The 18,289-nt window shown below is 38.6% G+C and overlaps 2 protein-coding genes across 2 annotated transcripts in view; one reads left to right on the forward strand and one right to left on the reverse strand.

Annotated features, from left to right (window-relative positions):
* tmtops2b (teleost multiple tissue opsin 2b) overlaps positions 1–9,998 on the forward strand; it is a 28,376-nt gene extending 18,378 nt beyond the window's left edge. Inside the window, exons 3-4 of the mRNA XM_086090618.1 lie at positions 1,170–1,403; positions 9,532–9,998. Coding sequence (XP_085946744.1) covers positions 1,170–1,403; positions 9,532–9,744 — 447 coding nt within the window. The 3' untranslated portion in view covers positions 9,745–9,998. The remainder of the gene's footprint in view (positions 1–1,169; positions 1,404–9,531) is intronic.
* Positions 1,418–18,289, reverse strand: part of st6gal2a (ST6 beta-galactosamide alpha-2,6-sialyltranferase 2a) — a 54,132-nt gene continuing 37,260 nt past the window's right edge. Inside the window, exon 6 of the mRNA XM_086090616.1 lies at positions 1,418–6,094. Coding sequence (XP_085946742.1) covers positions 5,847–6,094 — 248 coding nt within the window. The 3' untranslated portion in view covers positions 1,418–5,846. The remainder of the gene's footprint in view (positions 6,095–18,289) is intronic.

Here is an 18,289-nt window from a genome sequence, read left to right on the forward strand (position 1 = left end):
AAAGATAACTGTCCGGAAATGCCAGCATATGCGTGGTCTGATAACAATCGCATGACGAATATTTAATTCCCTGAGAAATAATGCGGCACCTTCATCAATAGGGTCATTGTCAAAAGGACATGCCATGTTTGTGACTTTACGCTCTAGACTATAGGCGTATTTACGCAAAAACTCGCCGCAGCGGACTTTATGAATGAGGAAATGAAATGTTGTGTGGCTGAAAGGAGGCGGGGACAGAGAAAACCTTGAGGTTTATTGTGAAAAACCTGCAACCGACCAGGTTTGGTTCATGGAATGTGTTACTACGGTAACTGACCGAGAGCTTAAATGATTCTCACTAAACCTGTTTTGTGAAATAGACCCCAGGTCAATACTCCCTTTTGTTAAGCGAACAATGCTAAGTTTTTAGCATTTAGCCTAGAAGTACGTAGTATATACATTTAAACTTTCAAATACGTTTGAACATATTTGCCGTTCAAAAATGTTTATTCCACATTGACAGTTCCATGCTTACGTACGCGACCAATCGAAAATGAACTTTTGTCCTGGTAAAGGGAAAATGTTTGCTGTTAAAATGTTGTACTTTTGTGAATAAGCGTCCCTGAAGCTTCTTTTCAGCAGCTTGAAGGTCAAAGTCTGTTTGACTGAGAGATGGTGCCTTGGTTCCATATAATAGGTGGTATGCCCACATTGCCACGGACTCATTAAATGTACAAACGAGGACATTTCATGACTTGTCTATGGAAATGCAATGGCCAAATCATGAAGTTTGCCATTTCTTTATTACTCATATGCGGCAGAAAATAATTGTACATTTAGAACAGATATAAAATTTGATCGTGAGTTAACTAAGGAAGTCATATGAAAGATTTTTGTTTTTTCAAAAGAAAAAAAATATATATATTTTTTTTTAAGGAAATGATAAATGTTTTAATCGTAAGTAATCGCATGACTTTACTAGTTAACTCACGATTAATCACAAATTGTATCTGTTCTAAATGTGCAATCATTTTTCTTCTAGGTTTTCATACTCTTGTTAAAAAAGTGGAAAAAAAATGTTAAACTAATAGAAATAGTTCAAATGAAATTTTGACATTTATAGCCGTCAATGGCAGTGAATGAGTTAATACTTGATAATTGTTGCATTGCTCTTTTTTTTCGAGCCACAGGTGGGGAAGATCCGCAAGACGGCAGCTCGAAAGCGAGAGTACCACATCCTGTTCATGGTCCTGACCACAGCCGCGTGCTACCTGCTGTGCTGGATGCCGTACGGCGTGGTGGCCATGATGGCGACATTTGGTCCGCCTGACACCATCAGCCCCGTGGCCAGCGTGGTGCCGTCCCTGCTGGCCAAGAGCAGCACCGTCATCAACCCGCTCATCTACATCCTCATGAACAAGCAGGTGAGTAGACAAAGGAAATTTAGACATGGAGAATGTTTATTTACATTGTTAGAAAATCAACAGTTGTAATCATACAAATGCAAATATTGATTCAAGTGTATTAAGAAGAAAATGTGCAAACCAGTCAACAAGAACACCCTATAAGGCTGTTAGGAGTTAAAATGGTGCTGCTTCATTTCTTCTTCTGCATCAAAAAAGATGTTCTCACAGGCAGTGGGGTGCACAGTCCCTCGAATTTCACCACAGGGCATATAAAAAGTTTGGGGAGGGGGGTGGGGGGGTATCAGAAATTGGCACAAGCGTATGAGGTTAAGATGAATTAATTGCATTTGATGAAATGCTACTAGGGAGTTACTCTGAGCTACCCTGCAGCCAGACTAAATTGGCCTCTCCATAAGCATGCAGCCCCCCCCCCCCCTCTCCCTCCCTCCACCCCCCTGAAGCTAAAGAAACAAATAAATACATCTCATAGCCTCTCACAACATGTATGACATTAGTGGTTTCTATTTGCAGCACAGTACAGCACATACAGTTTGAAGACTCTCCTGGCCCCTCAACCTGGTTTGCATACCATGCGCGCCTCTTTAGAAACCTATGTACAGTATTCTCAATGGTTGTCGCACCTGTCTCAGTCAGAAAGAAATCAAATCCACAGCAGTAGAGTTCAAGTTTTACCTTTAGCAATTGAATTGGAAAAAGCTCAATCTTTTTCCTCAGCTATTAAAAAAAACACTTACGGTCTGATTTAATACATTTGTTCCAAGAATGCTTTTAATCCGGTTGCTAAGGAGTTCAAACTTTACAGTTAGAAAGGTGAGCCACTATATACAAGAAAAGTACTTATTTAATACACTGTATATATTATTTTGTTTAGCGAAGTGGCTACATCTCTCTCAATATTCCAGTGGTACGAGGTCTGTCTGTCGACCCAATTTTAACCACCAATTAATCCAGTGATCAGTAATGCATTCACCTTTTTTTGTGTTAATGTAATGCACTACCTTCATGTTTCAAGTATCCATACAGTTGGTCCCTACACGTTATTTGCTTGCTTTCATATTGCAATACACAGTACCACAGCACAAGATTTGATCCATACAGCCCAGTTCTACCGTAAAGTATGAAGACCACCAAATGTGACTATTTCTAAGGAGATGATACTTTATTTTCTCATATAGTGGCCTATGGGGCATGTATTTGGGTTAAATATTATTATATACTAGGGATGGGTGCCCGTGACACGTCCGCTACATCAAATCTTTTTGAAATGTAGTATAGTGAGCTGGTAATGCTGATAAACAGCCCATTTTCAGTGACAAAACAAATTGAAAAGTGAAAGGAGATCTATAGAAGGGGTGAACTTGGTGAAGCGGACTAATCACAGTAAAATTGCAGATTTTTTTGCCAAGACTTTCTTACTCCGGGGACTGGCCAATCAAATAACGCTAACAGGAAATTTGCCACCCCAATTTACATAACAGTACTTGTACTTGTAAAATCAGCAGACAGTTGGAGGGGATGACAAGCTCAGACCTCGGTTCCTACATTAAAGCCAAAATGTGATGTTTATTTGTGTCATATTGAGGGACACAAGTAGCACTGTTTAGCTCTTAAAACAAAGTTGGCAAAAAAAAAATGAAGTTTCTACTTTCCTACTTTATCAACACATAGATTTACATTTCCAAAAGTATTTGATTCAAGGTAGAAGTTTTGCACGTTGATTCCAAGAGAAGAAATATGGTTTCTTTTGTTAACTGATCAAATAAAAGCTAAACTTTTTAAGTTCTTGGTTTATGTAGAAACCAAAAAATAAATAAAACAAACAAAAAATAAAATATTATTAGAAATAATAATAATAATATAAAATCAGGAAAAAATCGTAAATCAAATTTTTTTGTTAAAAAGTCAGAGATTTTATTTTTAGGCAAAATCGCCTAGCCCTAGGTATGGGGCCAACAACCGGCCTTATTTCAAGGAATCGGTACTCTCAATGGCTATTTTGTAGCTATTTTGCGATCAGGAAATACAAATTAGAAGAATAGAAAATTTCCATTCATTTCATGTAATTTTAAGAAAAAATGCTACATTGTGATGTATAGGTCTTTCTTTAAAATAATCTGTCACAGTTTTTTTTAATGGACATTTTAGGTAGCAAAAGTACTAGTGATATGAGTACTTGGTATCGATGACTACTCAAGAGTTGAGTACTCGTATCGTCTGAAAAGTGGTATCGAATCAATGATACTTCACATATTATACATTACAATAGAAAGGACTATTCTACAGAAAAATGGTGAGAAATGAAGCAAGCTGGATGGCACTTGCTTCTACAGAACATAAACACGGATGCATACAAAATTGTGGACCCGTTTACAACAACCAATTGGCAAGAAACATTTCCATTCATCTAATTGTAATTCGACTCTGGGAAACTACAGTTGGGAAATTGTAGGTGCTGCTGTTTTGGTTAGCAACAAGCAGTTCATTGCAGTTACTAGGCCACTATTTGAGGAAATACAGTATTTCATACAGCTAGCTGTGAGAAACCCCAGACTCATCTTTTCATTACCAGAGCCAACTTCTTACTTGTACTATAAAACTCACGTGACATCACTTCTTTTACCAAACAATCAACACTGGCTCAGGAACATTTCTTAACAACAGCGCACATTTTTCTGTCTTAAAAAAAAAGCTCTTATGGGCAAGAAAAATACTGCCCAATGGAGAGCTAACAGGTAGATAAACATAATAAATCCAATCCCCTCAGGCGGAGACAGCGCAAAAATTATGGTTTTACCGGGTCACACACATTCCTCGCTGATGATGGCGAACCCCGACCAATATTTGAGGGTTCCCGAGCAGAAATAAAGGAGCTTGCTGTCTGGCTCTGTGACAACAGAATATAACCTCCCCCTGGTTGCCTACCAGCTGTTTTAAAACATACTTCGTTAAGAGGCTTGCCATGAAAACTCGCAGCTGTTAAAGGTTACATTCAATTATAGAGATTTTTCCCGTTAAAAGGGAAAGTTGTTTGGGTATGATATACATCGTTTCCGACACACCTCAGTGTTTGATGATTTGACATGACCAACACACCACATCGCACATAACAATAATGCCACCAACGATTGTCAGTTGTAGTACCAAGACTGACCTGTGAGAGGCAGCATGGTGCCACAGGGCATCAGGACTTGAACGATAGCGTTCCGGTTCACGTCACAATCACGGAGTCTGTGACTTTGCCGTTATGTTGACAACAGTTGAAAGAATTTGCTATCAGAAATAATTGAATTGATTTAACATTTTCGATAGGAAATAATTTCACTTCACTCCCGCTACATCACAGGATCATTGTTTGACACATCTGAGATTCGAGCCATGGCTGACTTTGATAAGAAGGGACGGGAAAATTTGCAAATTTAGTCTGATTGTCAGTATGTGTGTATCCCGTTTACCTACCCTACACTTTTATAACCTACTCGACTTCACCATCCTACTTTCCTAACCTACCATAACCAACTTGACTATCTATCTCCCTGTCCTACACTACCGTTACTTAAAATTACTTAAACATCCAGGATAAGCTTAGAGATGTTTTTTTTTTTGTCTTGCATAATCAAAAACCGGGGATCAACAACCATTCCTTATTACTCCTCTGATTCAATCAGACCCCAATCGCAAACAAACTCAACAGTCATTAGTCAATATGAAACAAGTCAGCAAGAGCGCAGCAAACATTTATGTAAGAAATGAATCCATATATTCCATCACGTATTCACCAATCTTCAAACCTTTGGCCTTTCTCACTACCTCGACACCTATCTACCACATCAACTAAACTAGGGAGGCACCTACTGGTTCTGGATGTACTGTAGGTGTACATTAGGGTTTTAATGTTATGCAACAGGGAAATAGAGCATTGCGATTTTCCCAAAGCCAAATAACATCATCCCAGATGATTTCAGATTAGAACAAAACTGGTTCGACCACTACCATAAGCGCTCTTAAGTGGATAGCCACATCGACTACAAAAAAAAAAAAAAGACACTTTATACCGATGAATACAATGTTGAAAACTCCCTAAAAACTCTTTAAAATCGGTGGCTATGCTAAGTTAGCTCAGCTAACGTGGCTCAGCTAAAGCAGAAAGATATGTCTTTTTCTGTCACCAGAGTATTTTTCCTCCGGCAGCATGTAGTCCCAAAAGAACATTTTGATGAAAACAAGCTCTCCCCAAAGCCTCTCTGTTGACCCCCCACCACCCGGTAGGTCTATGGCTTGTGTTTTTCGCAAATCGAATCCAAAACTTGTAAGCCTACCACCACCCCTACCTCTCCATCGCAGCCTCGTCGTCTCCAGTGGCTTTATTGCACCGCACCCTTAGTGGGCCCAGAAAAGGTCAAAGTTACATAACGTGAGCTCAGTGAGTCAGGTCTCATATACTCAGATGTCACAGTCAAAGGTGCGGAAGCCGGGGAGTGTGATCCGCCCCTTTCGGCGCAGGTCGCCCTCTGTGCCCTTGTTGATCCTCTGGATGAGGCTCTTTTCGTACAAGAGGGGGTGATAGGCGCCAAGAGTGCAGGCCATGTCGAAGTAGCGCTCGTAGTAATGACACAGGTCGGTCTTCCTCATGGAGGGGATGTACTCGTACACGTGCACCTGCTCGCACAGCGCCATCATCAGGAGGATCCCTGCAAGAAAACAGTTCAGGGTTCAAATGTAAACAGCTGTCAACTGTCAATTAAATACCACGTAGACAGTATGTCATATGCCTACACATCCCTACAATTTTTTTTGGCCACAAAATACTGTATATCCGCTTCACGAAGCTTTCCATGCCACAAGAGATGCTAACCAACAGAACCTACATAGCGTGTTTCGACCTCCTGACTGGACTCCAGCTAATCGGTTTCTGCTTCTGCCGTGTCAAGGGATTTGCGCCTGTCATGTACTGATTTTATAGGGAATGAGAAGAGCTGTTTTGAATGGCTGTGTTCACACCCACAATGGCGCAAACCGCACAATTTTAACTCTACCAAGATGCCTTCATCTGCGAAAATGCCAACACTTGGTGTGGCCCACCAATATGCATAGTTAGACCACGCTTCGTGCCAGACTTGCACTTAATATACATAATGAGCCTCTTTCTCATCAATTCTGAACGGCATTGTACTCAGTCCTTGCCCACATGTTCAGTAATTACCTTTAAAAATGTAGAGTGTATTTAGAAACGCATCTCTAAATGAACGTTAAAGGGTCTTTTAATCCCATTATTGAACACACTCCATATAACATTAATTAAGGTGCAATTATAGTAATCTAAGAGACCTAGAGTGCCACTTTGTCATGTCTTAGACATCTGGCAAGACTTAATAATCCTAATTTGGAGAAGCAGCGAAGCAAATTACATGCTCTCAAAGATGACCGCCACCTGCACTGGCCTGGGAATACCCACTTTATTCTTGTGCAACCATAAACATAAAACCACACAAAATTCTTTATTCTCTTTACAATTTTTTTTGTGTTGTAATACAATTGTATATATATATATATATATATATATATATATATATATATATATATATATAATTACACACATTAGAGTACATTATTATGTACTTCTTGAATTTTTTAAAGTCATTTATTTACTGTATTTATTCATTTATTTACATACATTTCCAAATTCCATTTCATGTATTTATTCATTCATTCATTCACTGTATTTTTTTTCTAACTCTCTTAACATTATACTTTTTTTCTCCTTAACACAACTTTCAATTTGTAATATTACCGGTACATTTTTTAAAGTCAATAAATTCTGTCTTTTTTCCGTTTTACGTAATTTTACCTTTTTTTCTATTCTGCGAGTGTGGTCGTTGTACTCCTTCATAATGCTCCAACCTCTCCAATGTGCCATGGAAAGTGGTTAAGAGGTTTTTGTACAATCCCTTTGGATTATCAATCATCCAGATCATTGCTGGCATTGGATTTTGTGTGATTATCTCGCAGTCCGCTGACCAGTTCTTTTGTCTTTAGTAAATCCCATGAAATCCGCGCTAATGAACAAAACATGTTGGAGCCTTCATTTGTTGGTAATTGTGAACAAAGAAAAAAGGGATTCCAGTGATAACAGACAATTTGGTGACAAGAAGTCACGTTAATTAGAAATCATTGATTATTGATTGCTGGGCGAGCCTCTAAATTGGAGCGACAAGCTGTAGCTACGTGGCCTTTCAGTCTGATTAGCAGGTCATGAAATCAGAGCTGACACGGATAATTCTGGTGCAACTGCATTGGCTACACGCTGTTTGATCGATTCCCAGTTCAATTTTTCCATGTTCTTGCCAGAGGAAAAAAAAAAATTTCGTCTGTGCGGTGCCCCCGTGTATTTATGGGCCCTACATACATACCCTCACTCACAACGGAAATCTGATTAGAGAACACGTAATGACCTTCCACTTGGTTGTGCAGAGAACGCAGATTTGTCAATGGTGGTCTGCAGTTAAAACAAGGGGCCTTTTCAGATACAAATGTAATTTGCGAGGGGAGGGAGGGTTGGGGGGAAAAAGTGTGCATGTTCAGCAAAGTCTTGTTTGAGCGAACAAATACATAAAACATGAAGCCCAGGCAAGCTCGGCATGCTACCGTCCATGCTGCGTTATCTGCCCAATCAAGACACAGCAGCAATTTCTGTTTATCGTTTTGTCTCGCAGAATTGTTATTCTGCTCACAAGTCTGTGTCCTCTCGATTGTCATTCTGAATGTGATGCTCGATCCTTCCTTGTAAGGTGACTCATCGCCACGCCATCGTGTTGAATGTGTTTCCTTCATCCTATAAATATATCACAGAGGTAATAATAATCTTCAGTTTTAATGTCACAGAGGCAGTAACTTGATGTGCAAGTTGCGGTCGCGTTCATGCAGTATAAAAAACGAATAAACGAAAAATCTACTATAATCGACTAACCGGGCGCACCCAGGATTGTGTCTGACAAAAGGCAAAATTGCAGCACAGTTCATTTTGTGCGTTGTGTGAGGGATAGATATATTTTGCACGCACTGGATTTACCAGTTGTGATGGCTGATTGTGTCTTTAAATATAGTATCTGAAAGGCGGGTAAAACGGCTACTGGTATCGGCAGAGGCCCCAATACTGCATTAAAACAGTGGTATCGGTATCTGAGTGAGTACTAACAAGTAACATGCCGATACCATTAATTCTGACGCTAATATAGAACTTTGGATGCAGCATCTTGTGTCTTGCTCATGCACGACATTCACTGATGTGTGACATGTTCACTGCATGCCGAGCTAAGATATCCTATTGGCCCTTGAATATTCTGAACCAATGGCAGGACAGCTTTTTCATGTTGAGAAAAAAAACAACTTAGGTATCGGTATGGTATCGGCATTGGTCGATACTGCAAAGCTGGGTATCGGAATCTATATCAGGGGCCAAAAAACGGTATCGGAACAACACTACCGTAATAACCGTGAGGAGGAGGAAAGGCAAAAATGAGAGGCAGCAGGGAGAACCTTTCTGCTCATGTTTGAAATGCTTACACAAGAATTATTGTAACACGTTGTCTATTCCACAATGCAATTTTGCTTCAGTTTTTTTTAAACACAATGGTATATATATATATATATATATATATATATATATATATATATATATATATATATATATATATATATATATATATATATATATATATATATATAGGTCCTCCATTTAGTTTTGCCGACATGGCTCCAGTGAATAAAGGTCATAAAGTAATAAATGTAGCAATGTATTTTGCACAGTACTGTATATGCACTAGTCTCACGTGGAATTAGCCATAATTGGCTTTATGTGTAGGAATAAATGCTGCCCGGCGGTATCCAGGAAACACTCCACATCTACTCTTAGAGGTTTCCAAATCAGGCATTGGAGCAAACCACTCAGACCGTCTGAAGCCACTCTATGACATGTGACATGTCATTAGAAGGCCATTTTCCCTCCTCCCACCGCAATGAAAGTGCTTTCTCGCAATGATTTATGCTCCATCAACTCCACCGCCAGCTTGTGAAAACAGGGTCGCTACACTCGCACTGACATTAACCCACTTCCCATCTGTTTGGTTAGTTCTACAGATGCTTCCTCATCCTGTTCCACTGCGACCACTGGTCGGAGAAGAACGGCAACACCTCCATGCCGTCCAAGACCACCGTCCTCCAGCTCAACCGACGGATCTCCAGCAACACAGTTGCCTGTGCCGCCCACGTCTCCAACGAGGTGCTCAAAACTAGCGCTGCACCGGCCGTCAAGCTGACCACGCCCCCCGAGGTCGTGACCTGAAACTGGCAGGCCCGTGGAAACATAAGCAGAAACGACGAGAAGCGGGAATGCTTCAGCTGGTTGACTGCCATATGGACCAATGGGAATGGGTTCATTTAGTTTACATGTGAGCTTTGTGTTTGTACAGAGTAGATTCACCTTGTGACTTTTTTTTTCCAATTGTGCGTAATGTGTTATATGCAAAAATAGAAAAAAAATGCTTAACATTCACAATATGATACGATGTACAGTATGTGGACACTAGAGGGTTATGTTTAAAGAGACTCTTTACTTTGGGTGGGGCGGGTGGGGATTCACTTCAAAATAGTACCCCAGGACAACTACAAAACCAACGCCGCATTGATTGCGTCAGTTGGAACGAGACACACTAAAAAACAACTCACGGTGTGTCCATGAAGAGACTGAGGGCCATGGCAACAAAATGGACACTATGGAGCACAGTGCTGAGGTGTCCAAAGGCTAACATTAGCATGCATGTTTGGGTTTTTTTGTCCTTGCATCCTCAAGTGAAAAATCTGCTTGACCAGTGAGAGACTAAAAGTCATACTGTATTGTATTCCATTATTATTTAAAATTAATTACATTGCCTGGAAATCTTCTACTAGTTAGTACCTGTTTTAGATGTCATGTGCAAAACAGTAGGCTTGCTTAAAAAAAAAAAAGGCAAAATACACATGACTCATCTTAAGTTCTTTATTTTCTGACAGTTGCCTTGCAACAAACTGAAAAGATACAAAAATAAATCCTGATTTTCAAAAATAAGACGATCACAGCAAACCTCACTAAGCTAGCTTGTCAGATACATTCCAAGCCAGAAGGGGGCGACTTTGTTAATAAAATAAAATGTTTAAAAAAGCCCTTTGGACCAGCCCAGGTTGCAGTTGTCTTTCAGCGATCGGCTCAGGTAGGCCACCTTGAACCGACGAGCAGTGTCGAAAATGGATGGATGGTACCGTTATTGTAAATTGAAGTGAATGACTCCACACAAAAATAAACTGTGAGAATGATCAACTGATTCCGCAGAATTGTTTTTTGTTGAATGCCAAAATGTTATCTTTAAATCGACTTGGTATTTACTGGATTCTTTAACCTTATCTGGTCACAAAAAAATATTAGGGAACTTGGAATTAAAGAAGCAATTACAGGATTAATCTAAAATGCAACAGGTCAACTTCATTTCACCTTCTCTAAAACACATCCCAACTGGTTTTGCGTAACCTGCTGATACTCTTTAAAAAAAATAAAAAAGACAGAATTTGCAACAGATGCCCTCCACCCACCGCCCCCTCCCAGTCACCCCCACCCCCAGTATGCTCACTTTGACACCTTTCTGTGACTTCTCCAGTCTATTCCGTATCTCCTTGCAACCTGCTGATAAGTGGCTACTTCCTTCTTAGCAAATCTTGTTTCAAGTCTTGCAATAGCAAGGTACAGTTATACGATTGTTATGTGTTGTCTTGGCCTCATAATGTCAAAGTGTGCAATGAAGAGGACTGTTTAAATTTCAATTGGACCAGGACAGAAAATTTCCTGTCCCCCATTGCAGTTCAATATCAATGTGTGCAGCTTTATGGCCGTCACAGCGGATGAACGTGTAAAACAATTTACAGTATGCTATCCTTTAGGACTGAATGATATGGACAGAATTTGATATCTTGATATTCATGCCAGATGTCTCGATGTCGATAAAAAAAACGTTTTACATAATAATGCAAAAGAGCAGTTTTATTGATCAGAACTCACTATCAGTCAAGATTAAACAAAATTACATTAACAGTTGTGTTTGGGCTTGGGGATAATAGAGAGACATTATTCAAATAAAAGTTGGACTGGTGGCCACTGGCCAATCAGTTGCAATGCACATAATGTCAAACATAAACTACATTTAGTCTGTCACATATTGCCCAGAGGGGGACAGTTACAACTGTAAAACCACATATATGCATAATTAGTAATGGTATAACAAAAATCATGGTTACGTACATAACTTGGTTTGTAGTTTAGTAGTGTTGTTTAATAGTATTCTGATTTATATTCAATATAAACAGCCGGTCGTACCTACACCCCCGATATCAATAAATAGTAATCGTCACTCACATTTTTCATTACCCCCCGCCCCCTTTATGAAAAAAAAAAAAAAATACAATAGTGATACAGGCTGTGCCAAAATCTATTTGTGAGTACAGTATATGCTGTGGGCCGCTAAAAAAAAAGGAAGGCAAATGGCCCCCGGGCCCTAGTTTGGACACCCCTGGCAACAGAGGAGCAAGTAGGGATAAATGTGATTGCTCTTCGATGTCGTCATATCATGGAGACAGCAATTAATCTCACTTTTCATATCACCAAAACCTGAACTCGATTTTTTAGATCCACTATATGTGACATTGGTAAGACATTCTTCATGGATGGAAGTCTACTAGGTAGTGAATATTTTTCTTGATAAATATTCAAATGCAACATATCTCCTTGTTGTGTGATTGCGTGCACGCAACGCAACGAGATGACATAATACAAAAGCATTAAAAAATGAGAAGAACCATCTCGTTTCAGGGTTTTCGAGATGCATTTATTATTGATTGTCAGGGAGAATCGATAAAAGCAGCAACCACCTCATCAGGTGCCTCTCATTGCCATCTCCTTCGATTTCTTTGTCACGTACATGAGTAACAGCAATAAGCAGGACATGTTTCTTTTTGTTGCAATGTAAACACAAACAAGGCCACAGTGTTCTAAATGGGCGTAAAGACAGAAAGTACCTGTTATGCCAACTGGAATAGAAACAAAAGCAATATTTTATTTATTTATTTGTGGGTGCAGTGTCACAAAATAAAAGGCCATTAGGCAAAACAATTTAATAAAACGCCATTAGGTCCTGAAATTTAATAAATCAGCTACAAAATAAATATACCATATTGGTCATTAAAGGATCTTTGTGCAGTTTGTCACTTTTTTTACTCGCAACTGCCACGTCATGGTGCGCGTGCGAGTACGTGCACGATCTTAAAGCGACAGCCACAGTTGACAAACAAAGACATGACTTCGAATGAGGTAAGAAAAACTCCGCCCCTCCCCAAAGAAACTGTTAAGGGAAGATAAAAGGTGCAGTCAGAGTAACAGTCAGGGCTCTTTGTACTCAACTGGGAATTGGTGGTGCATGCTGTAGAAAAAGCTTTAATATTACCTTTTTAAATGGCACAATGCACCTTTAAATAAATTATTGTTTAAGGATATATTGTATAATATAATTTATTAGTATGCAATGTACTATATAATTTCACATGGTATTTTTTTTTTTTATTGTATCTGCTTAAAATTATTCTATATATTTTTTCATTGAATATATTGCACAATCAAATTATTTGTAGGCATTAAACTATATCATTTCACATTTTAATTGATGATTTTTGTTTTATTTCATCTGTTTCAAATGTTTTCATGACTATTGTGGTGATGCTTAATCGTGATGCATTTTACTTAAATGAACATCTTTCTTTTTGATGGTTGAGTCTGCCAGGAACAGTTGTCATCCTGTAACATATTAAGAGCTTCCTTCTTGTATTCATTTATCCCCACCGACGTGTGGAAACAGCTGGGTGGACGTTGATGAATGCTCATTTGGAGGAAAGCTGTGTGAGAGTGTGGCCCATTCGTTCTATTGTGTATTTAAATTGAACAAATTCAAATGGAAATGACGCTTAACTCAGAGAAAACAAAGAGGCGCTCGCTGCTCCATGCGTCACAGTCCCCATCGACGGCTTAGACAATCACAGTAGTCATGTAAACAAGCAGATTTTTGAGTGGGTACATAAAATGTTTTCCACTCCTTGTCATTTGTTTGTTAGCATTAATTGTTTAAAATCATACATTTTATAGGAATGTTGCAGTGAATTAGCAAGTTAGCAATAGCATGTAGCATTAGGCAACATTTTATCACAACCACCTGCCACCTGAATCCCTGATGGCTCATGTGAGGCTTCAAAGCTGCTAGTTAGTGTTAAGTTATTAACATTGTTTTTTAGTTTTAAATTATATTTTAGTCGTTTTAGATTTAGTTAACTCAGTATGGCTAAATGAATAGCATTTTTATGTGTCTCACACTCCTGAGAAAATAAGGGAGTGTATGGGTCTGGTATCTGTCTCTTCCGAAGGAGACGGGCCGATGTGTGATTGTTTTTCTCTAATCTGATTTATAGCTATGGGAACTTGCTGAACTTGCAGAAGGGAGGAGAGAGGGATTTTCTTGTACTCATTTAGTTGTAACCAGGTGTGTTGTGGGCTGACCTTTTTATGAACCCTCTTTGTGAATAAATAACGATGTGAGCCAAGAGGAGCCACATTTGAACAGAGACATCGCTTGGATGGTTTGTCTATGTGGACCAGAAGCTTCTGGTAATTAAAACCTTTGCAAAGGAACTCCTTCAACAGAATCTCACCATTCAGTTAATTGAACACGCAAAGAGTACAATACTTAATATTGTCTACTCTAACAAATGGTGACCGCCGACGCTGAATTATAACGAATGGTCTCCTCCGTTGAACCAAACGGAAGGTGTTATTCTGACGTGGAACAAGCTGCGGCGTTCAAGGACGGGCGGAACTTCTAGGCCTTAATAAATAAAGTACGGTAAGTGGAGATCTTTATCCACGTAGAAGAAGTTTTGTCTGTCTGGTCCGCTGCAGCTGGTTTTTTCGTCTTCCAAAATTGTCTAAATTTTAAAAGAGATCTGTGTGAACGAGTGTAGTTTGATGTCGTTCTATTGTGAGTTGTGATAATTCCGACGATATTGAACTAAACACGTCGTGGAGTGGTGCATTTGAAGGTGACGTAATGCAGACTCGAAGTGATGAAGCTTTTTTTGTACAGGAAGAAATAGCGGTTAATTTTTTGATTTGTTTTGTTTTTCGTCAACGCTATGAAGAATCCTTAGACCATAATATATATTGAATAAAAGGGTTTGCCGGATGACGTAACAAGTCCTTCTTGTTACTAAGGATCGCGAAGATTATGGTACGCGCTTCTGTTTTTTAAGCAGTTTTGGCCGGATTTGAGGACAAGTAACATAATTGTTCATGGCTCTTGGTGTGAAAGTTCTCTACACGTAATATGTCTTTTATTTGAAAAAGCGCCTGTTTGAAATTGAACAGAAAGGGGTCCAGGTTGATTACAGCGATGATTGGATTTTTGTATCACTGTATTTGCAATCGAGAGATTACGTGAAAATTTTTATTTCAGTTTTGGCGTTCCTACTTTTGTAGTTTTGGGGTCAGGATTACCGTATGAATTCCTTTTGTTCTACGGTTAAATTCGATGGTACGTGACATTTTATTTTGAAAATGAGCGCCTTGCAGAAATTTTGCAATGTATGGAGAACAGTTTAGCTCAGCGGGATTGGGTAACCGCTGTGTATAAACGAGAGGTCACGTAATTCTTATGTCTGTCTGTGTGTGGCCATATGTGTTAACATATTGAACTATTAATATTAAAAGTGAGACGTCACTGTATTAAAACCGAATGTATACATCAAAAACTATAAACAAAATGGAGGCGATTTCGACCCGGATACAGAATGGTTTGTCCTGAATGCGCTTCCGGTTCAGCGAAAAATAAAAGCGTCGATGAACAATGAAAAAACGAACTATGGATCGATTGTATACAAAGCTTTCGCTGGACAAAATGGTATGTCAGACTTTTGTATTTTCTTTGTTGGTAATGGAAAAAGGCTGAATTTGATGCTAAAATGACTCCAGCATTTGTGGAGCAGTTTACGGATGGGTTGTTTAAAGTTACCCGTTTACTGAAATCACCGTATAAAACTGCAGTTTGAATGCTATAAGATTTGTAGACAACGAATTGAAGGAATAACACCGTTTATTTTATTTTTTTAAATGACTGAAGAGTGTGTGCGTATGCATTTGAGTGTGTGACCTAGCTTCTAAAAAAAGGTGGGGGTTTGTAAGTGAGAAGTGTGCATATGGGGATTTTGTTTGTTTTTCTTTAATATTTTAACTAAGTTTGGTGTTGTTTTGTGTGAGATGATACTGTTGTGATAGTGGCGTTTGTTTTATTAATGGGAATATGATAAAATAGGTTTTGCGATTTATAATGTTAAGATCCCCCCCCCCCCCCTTCCCCCGTTTCTAGGTTAGAAAAAAAGGTGGGGGCTGGGCTTTGCGCTGTGACCATAATGTGTCCTCGTAATGGGACTCTTTTTTTTTTGTCAAAATGGTAAGAGAGGAATGATAAACAATATAAAATAAGTAATAGTATTTGACTGAGCTAATAAATCTTTACACTTTAATGATTGATGACGATGGTTAATTTGTTAACTTTCCCTTTTCGGGACAAATGAATAAAGAGTAATGATAAAATAATGGCATTTTGTTTGAGAGTTGATATAATTATGCCTACATCTTTATAGCTGTGGCTGGAAGTAAGATAGTTGAATAAGGAGTTATGAATGTTTTTGGAATTGACATGTTGATAATGATTTTTAATATTTGTTTTTTTTCTGAGTGTGTCATTTCAGAAACTGATGTTTGAGTTCCAAGGCAGATGAGGGTTTGATGGCCTTCACTGATGCGCCCCAGCTGCTGATACGTTGTATGGCTAGTAGCTATTTGAAGGGGTATAGTATAAAAAAAAGAAAAAAAGAAATGAATAAAGAGGCTGTGTTTCTTACGAAACATTTTTGAGAAAGCAGGGAGTGAACTGTCTTGCTATGGTCCCATATCCTCAGTCTGGCATTTTTAAAGCATTGTATCAACGAATGTGCATTTTTTGATCAGGTGAGCTCTCAGAAAGACTGTGTGTCATCGGATCCACATTGCAGACAGCGTCTGAATGGATGTGGCAGAGATCAAAGGTCTAAAGCCGCAGAGCAACAGTCTTCTCGTCCTGTGCCTAAGAAAAACATGATGTTCAAATTCCTCAATGCCCAGTGACTGTGTATACGCCTCATTCTAGTGACTTCTCCCCTATGGCTGTTTTGCATCCAGAGGAAATCTAAATGCCTGCTCTGAACATTGCTGCCACAGCAGCCGCCATGCTGGCCAGGACTGAACATTGACAACAGCTGCCGTCCTGCCTTTTGCTGGGGGTCTGGACAAAGAAAGTTGGTGGTCGGAATGAGATGTGATCCATTCAGTAAAATGCTACATAGTGATATGCAAGGCATTTTTAATGTGTTGAGTGGGGAACTGTGATCTATAGCAAGATATTTTGGGAAATTGAAAACGACATATGTAAATTTGAAATGAGGGATTGAGAAGATTTATTTCAATCTATAGCCTACTAAATTTTTGCCTATATTTTTGGGAGAATCAGTTTCTGAATTGGTACAATGGGAATTTTATTAATATGTTATGATATGATATATTTTTATTTTCCCCGTGAGGAACTTTTTTGGACTTCGTCCAGCTGCAGCTATAGTATAAAATAAATAATAGAATAGAATAAGTAGTAACGAGTAAAAGACTAACTAAGAGTTTGATGGCTAAATTAGATTTTTTTTTTTAACAGCACTGTGATTTATAAATCCCAGAAATATTTTGTGTGCTGTGTTTTTTATGAGCCCCGCTAATATGTGAAAGATTAGATTTTATCCTCAGCCCCACTAATCTGTAAAAGAGGTGAGGTTGATTAGCAGTTTAAATAATTTTTGGGACTCTAGGAGAATTAGAGTAATATGGTTATCTCTATTTTTTATGGCCCCAAAGTCATCATATATTAGTGTCTTAAGTTGTATCTGCTTATGCTCAGTTTTATAGTGTTTTGTAGCTCTTTTGTTTATCTCATAGCCTGATTTAGAGGGTTGAGTTATTTATGATGTTTTTTGAGAAATGAGGTCTCTATTTTGTCCTCCCTTTATCTTGACGTGTTTGAAAAAATTAGTGGATCTTTGTCAAATGAGGGAGTTTATGTTTAAGAATTTAACCAATGTAGACGAGTTAGAAAATTAAAATCAAACTTAAAAACGAAATTAAAAAGGTTGTGGGGTATCGGCCTACACTCCAATTGACAGGATGAGTTTGAAAATGATAATCCACAGTTTGAAGAAATCTATCAGAGGAAATCGATCGCAAAGTAAGTCTGAAGCAAGCAAGGACAATAATGCATATTCGCCGAATGAAGGTAATTATATTATATTATATCTTTTATCTCAGAATCATATTTGAAAAATGTAATGTTTGGAGCCCAGTGTTTGCAAAAGAGTATAGATAATATGAATATATGTGAGTTTTTCCCAGCATGCCAGGATTCGGCCGGTCATGGGATTCTGGGAAGAGAATAAGAGATATGAAAGGCACAGTTATGCAAATTTAGAACAAATTTAGTCATGGTAAAAAATTACCTATTATTGAACAAAACCTATTTGAAAGATAAATATTTACAAGCTCTGTCTTATATTAATGAATGAGCGAATGTCATTCAACTCAATCAAGGGCTGGGCTCTATTTTAATGTCACAAAAATAGATCTTTTCCTGTTCCAACAGCACAGGACCTACGGATCTTAATCAAATAACATTTACTAATCCCAACTAACA

The sequence above is a fragment of the Leptonotus elevatus genome, chromosome 12 (assembly GCF_054856555.1).
Source record: "Leptonotus elevatus isolate MCC_2025b chromosome 12, RoL_Lele_1.0, whole genome shotgun sequence".
Classification (NCBI taxonomy): domain Eukaryota; kingdom Metazoa; phylum Chordata; class Actinopteri; order Syngnathiformes; family Syngnathidae; genus Leptonotus; species Leptonotus elevatus.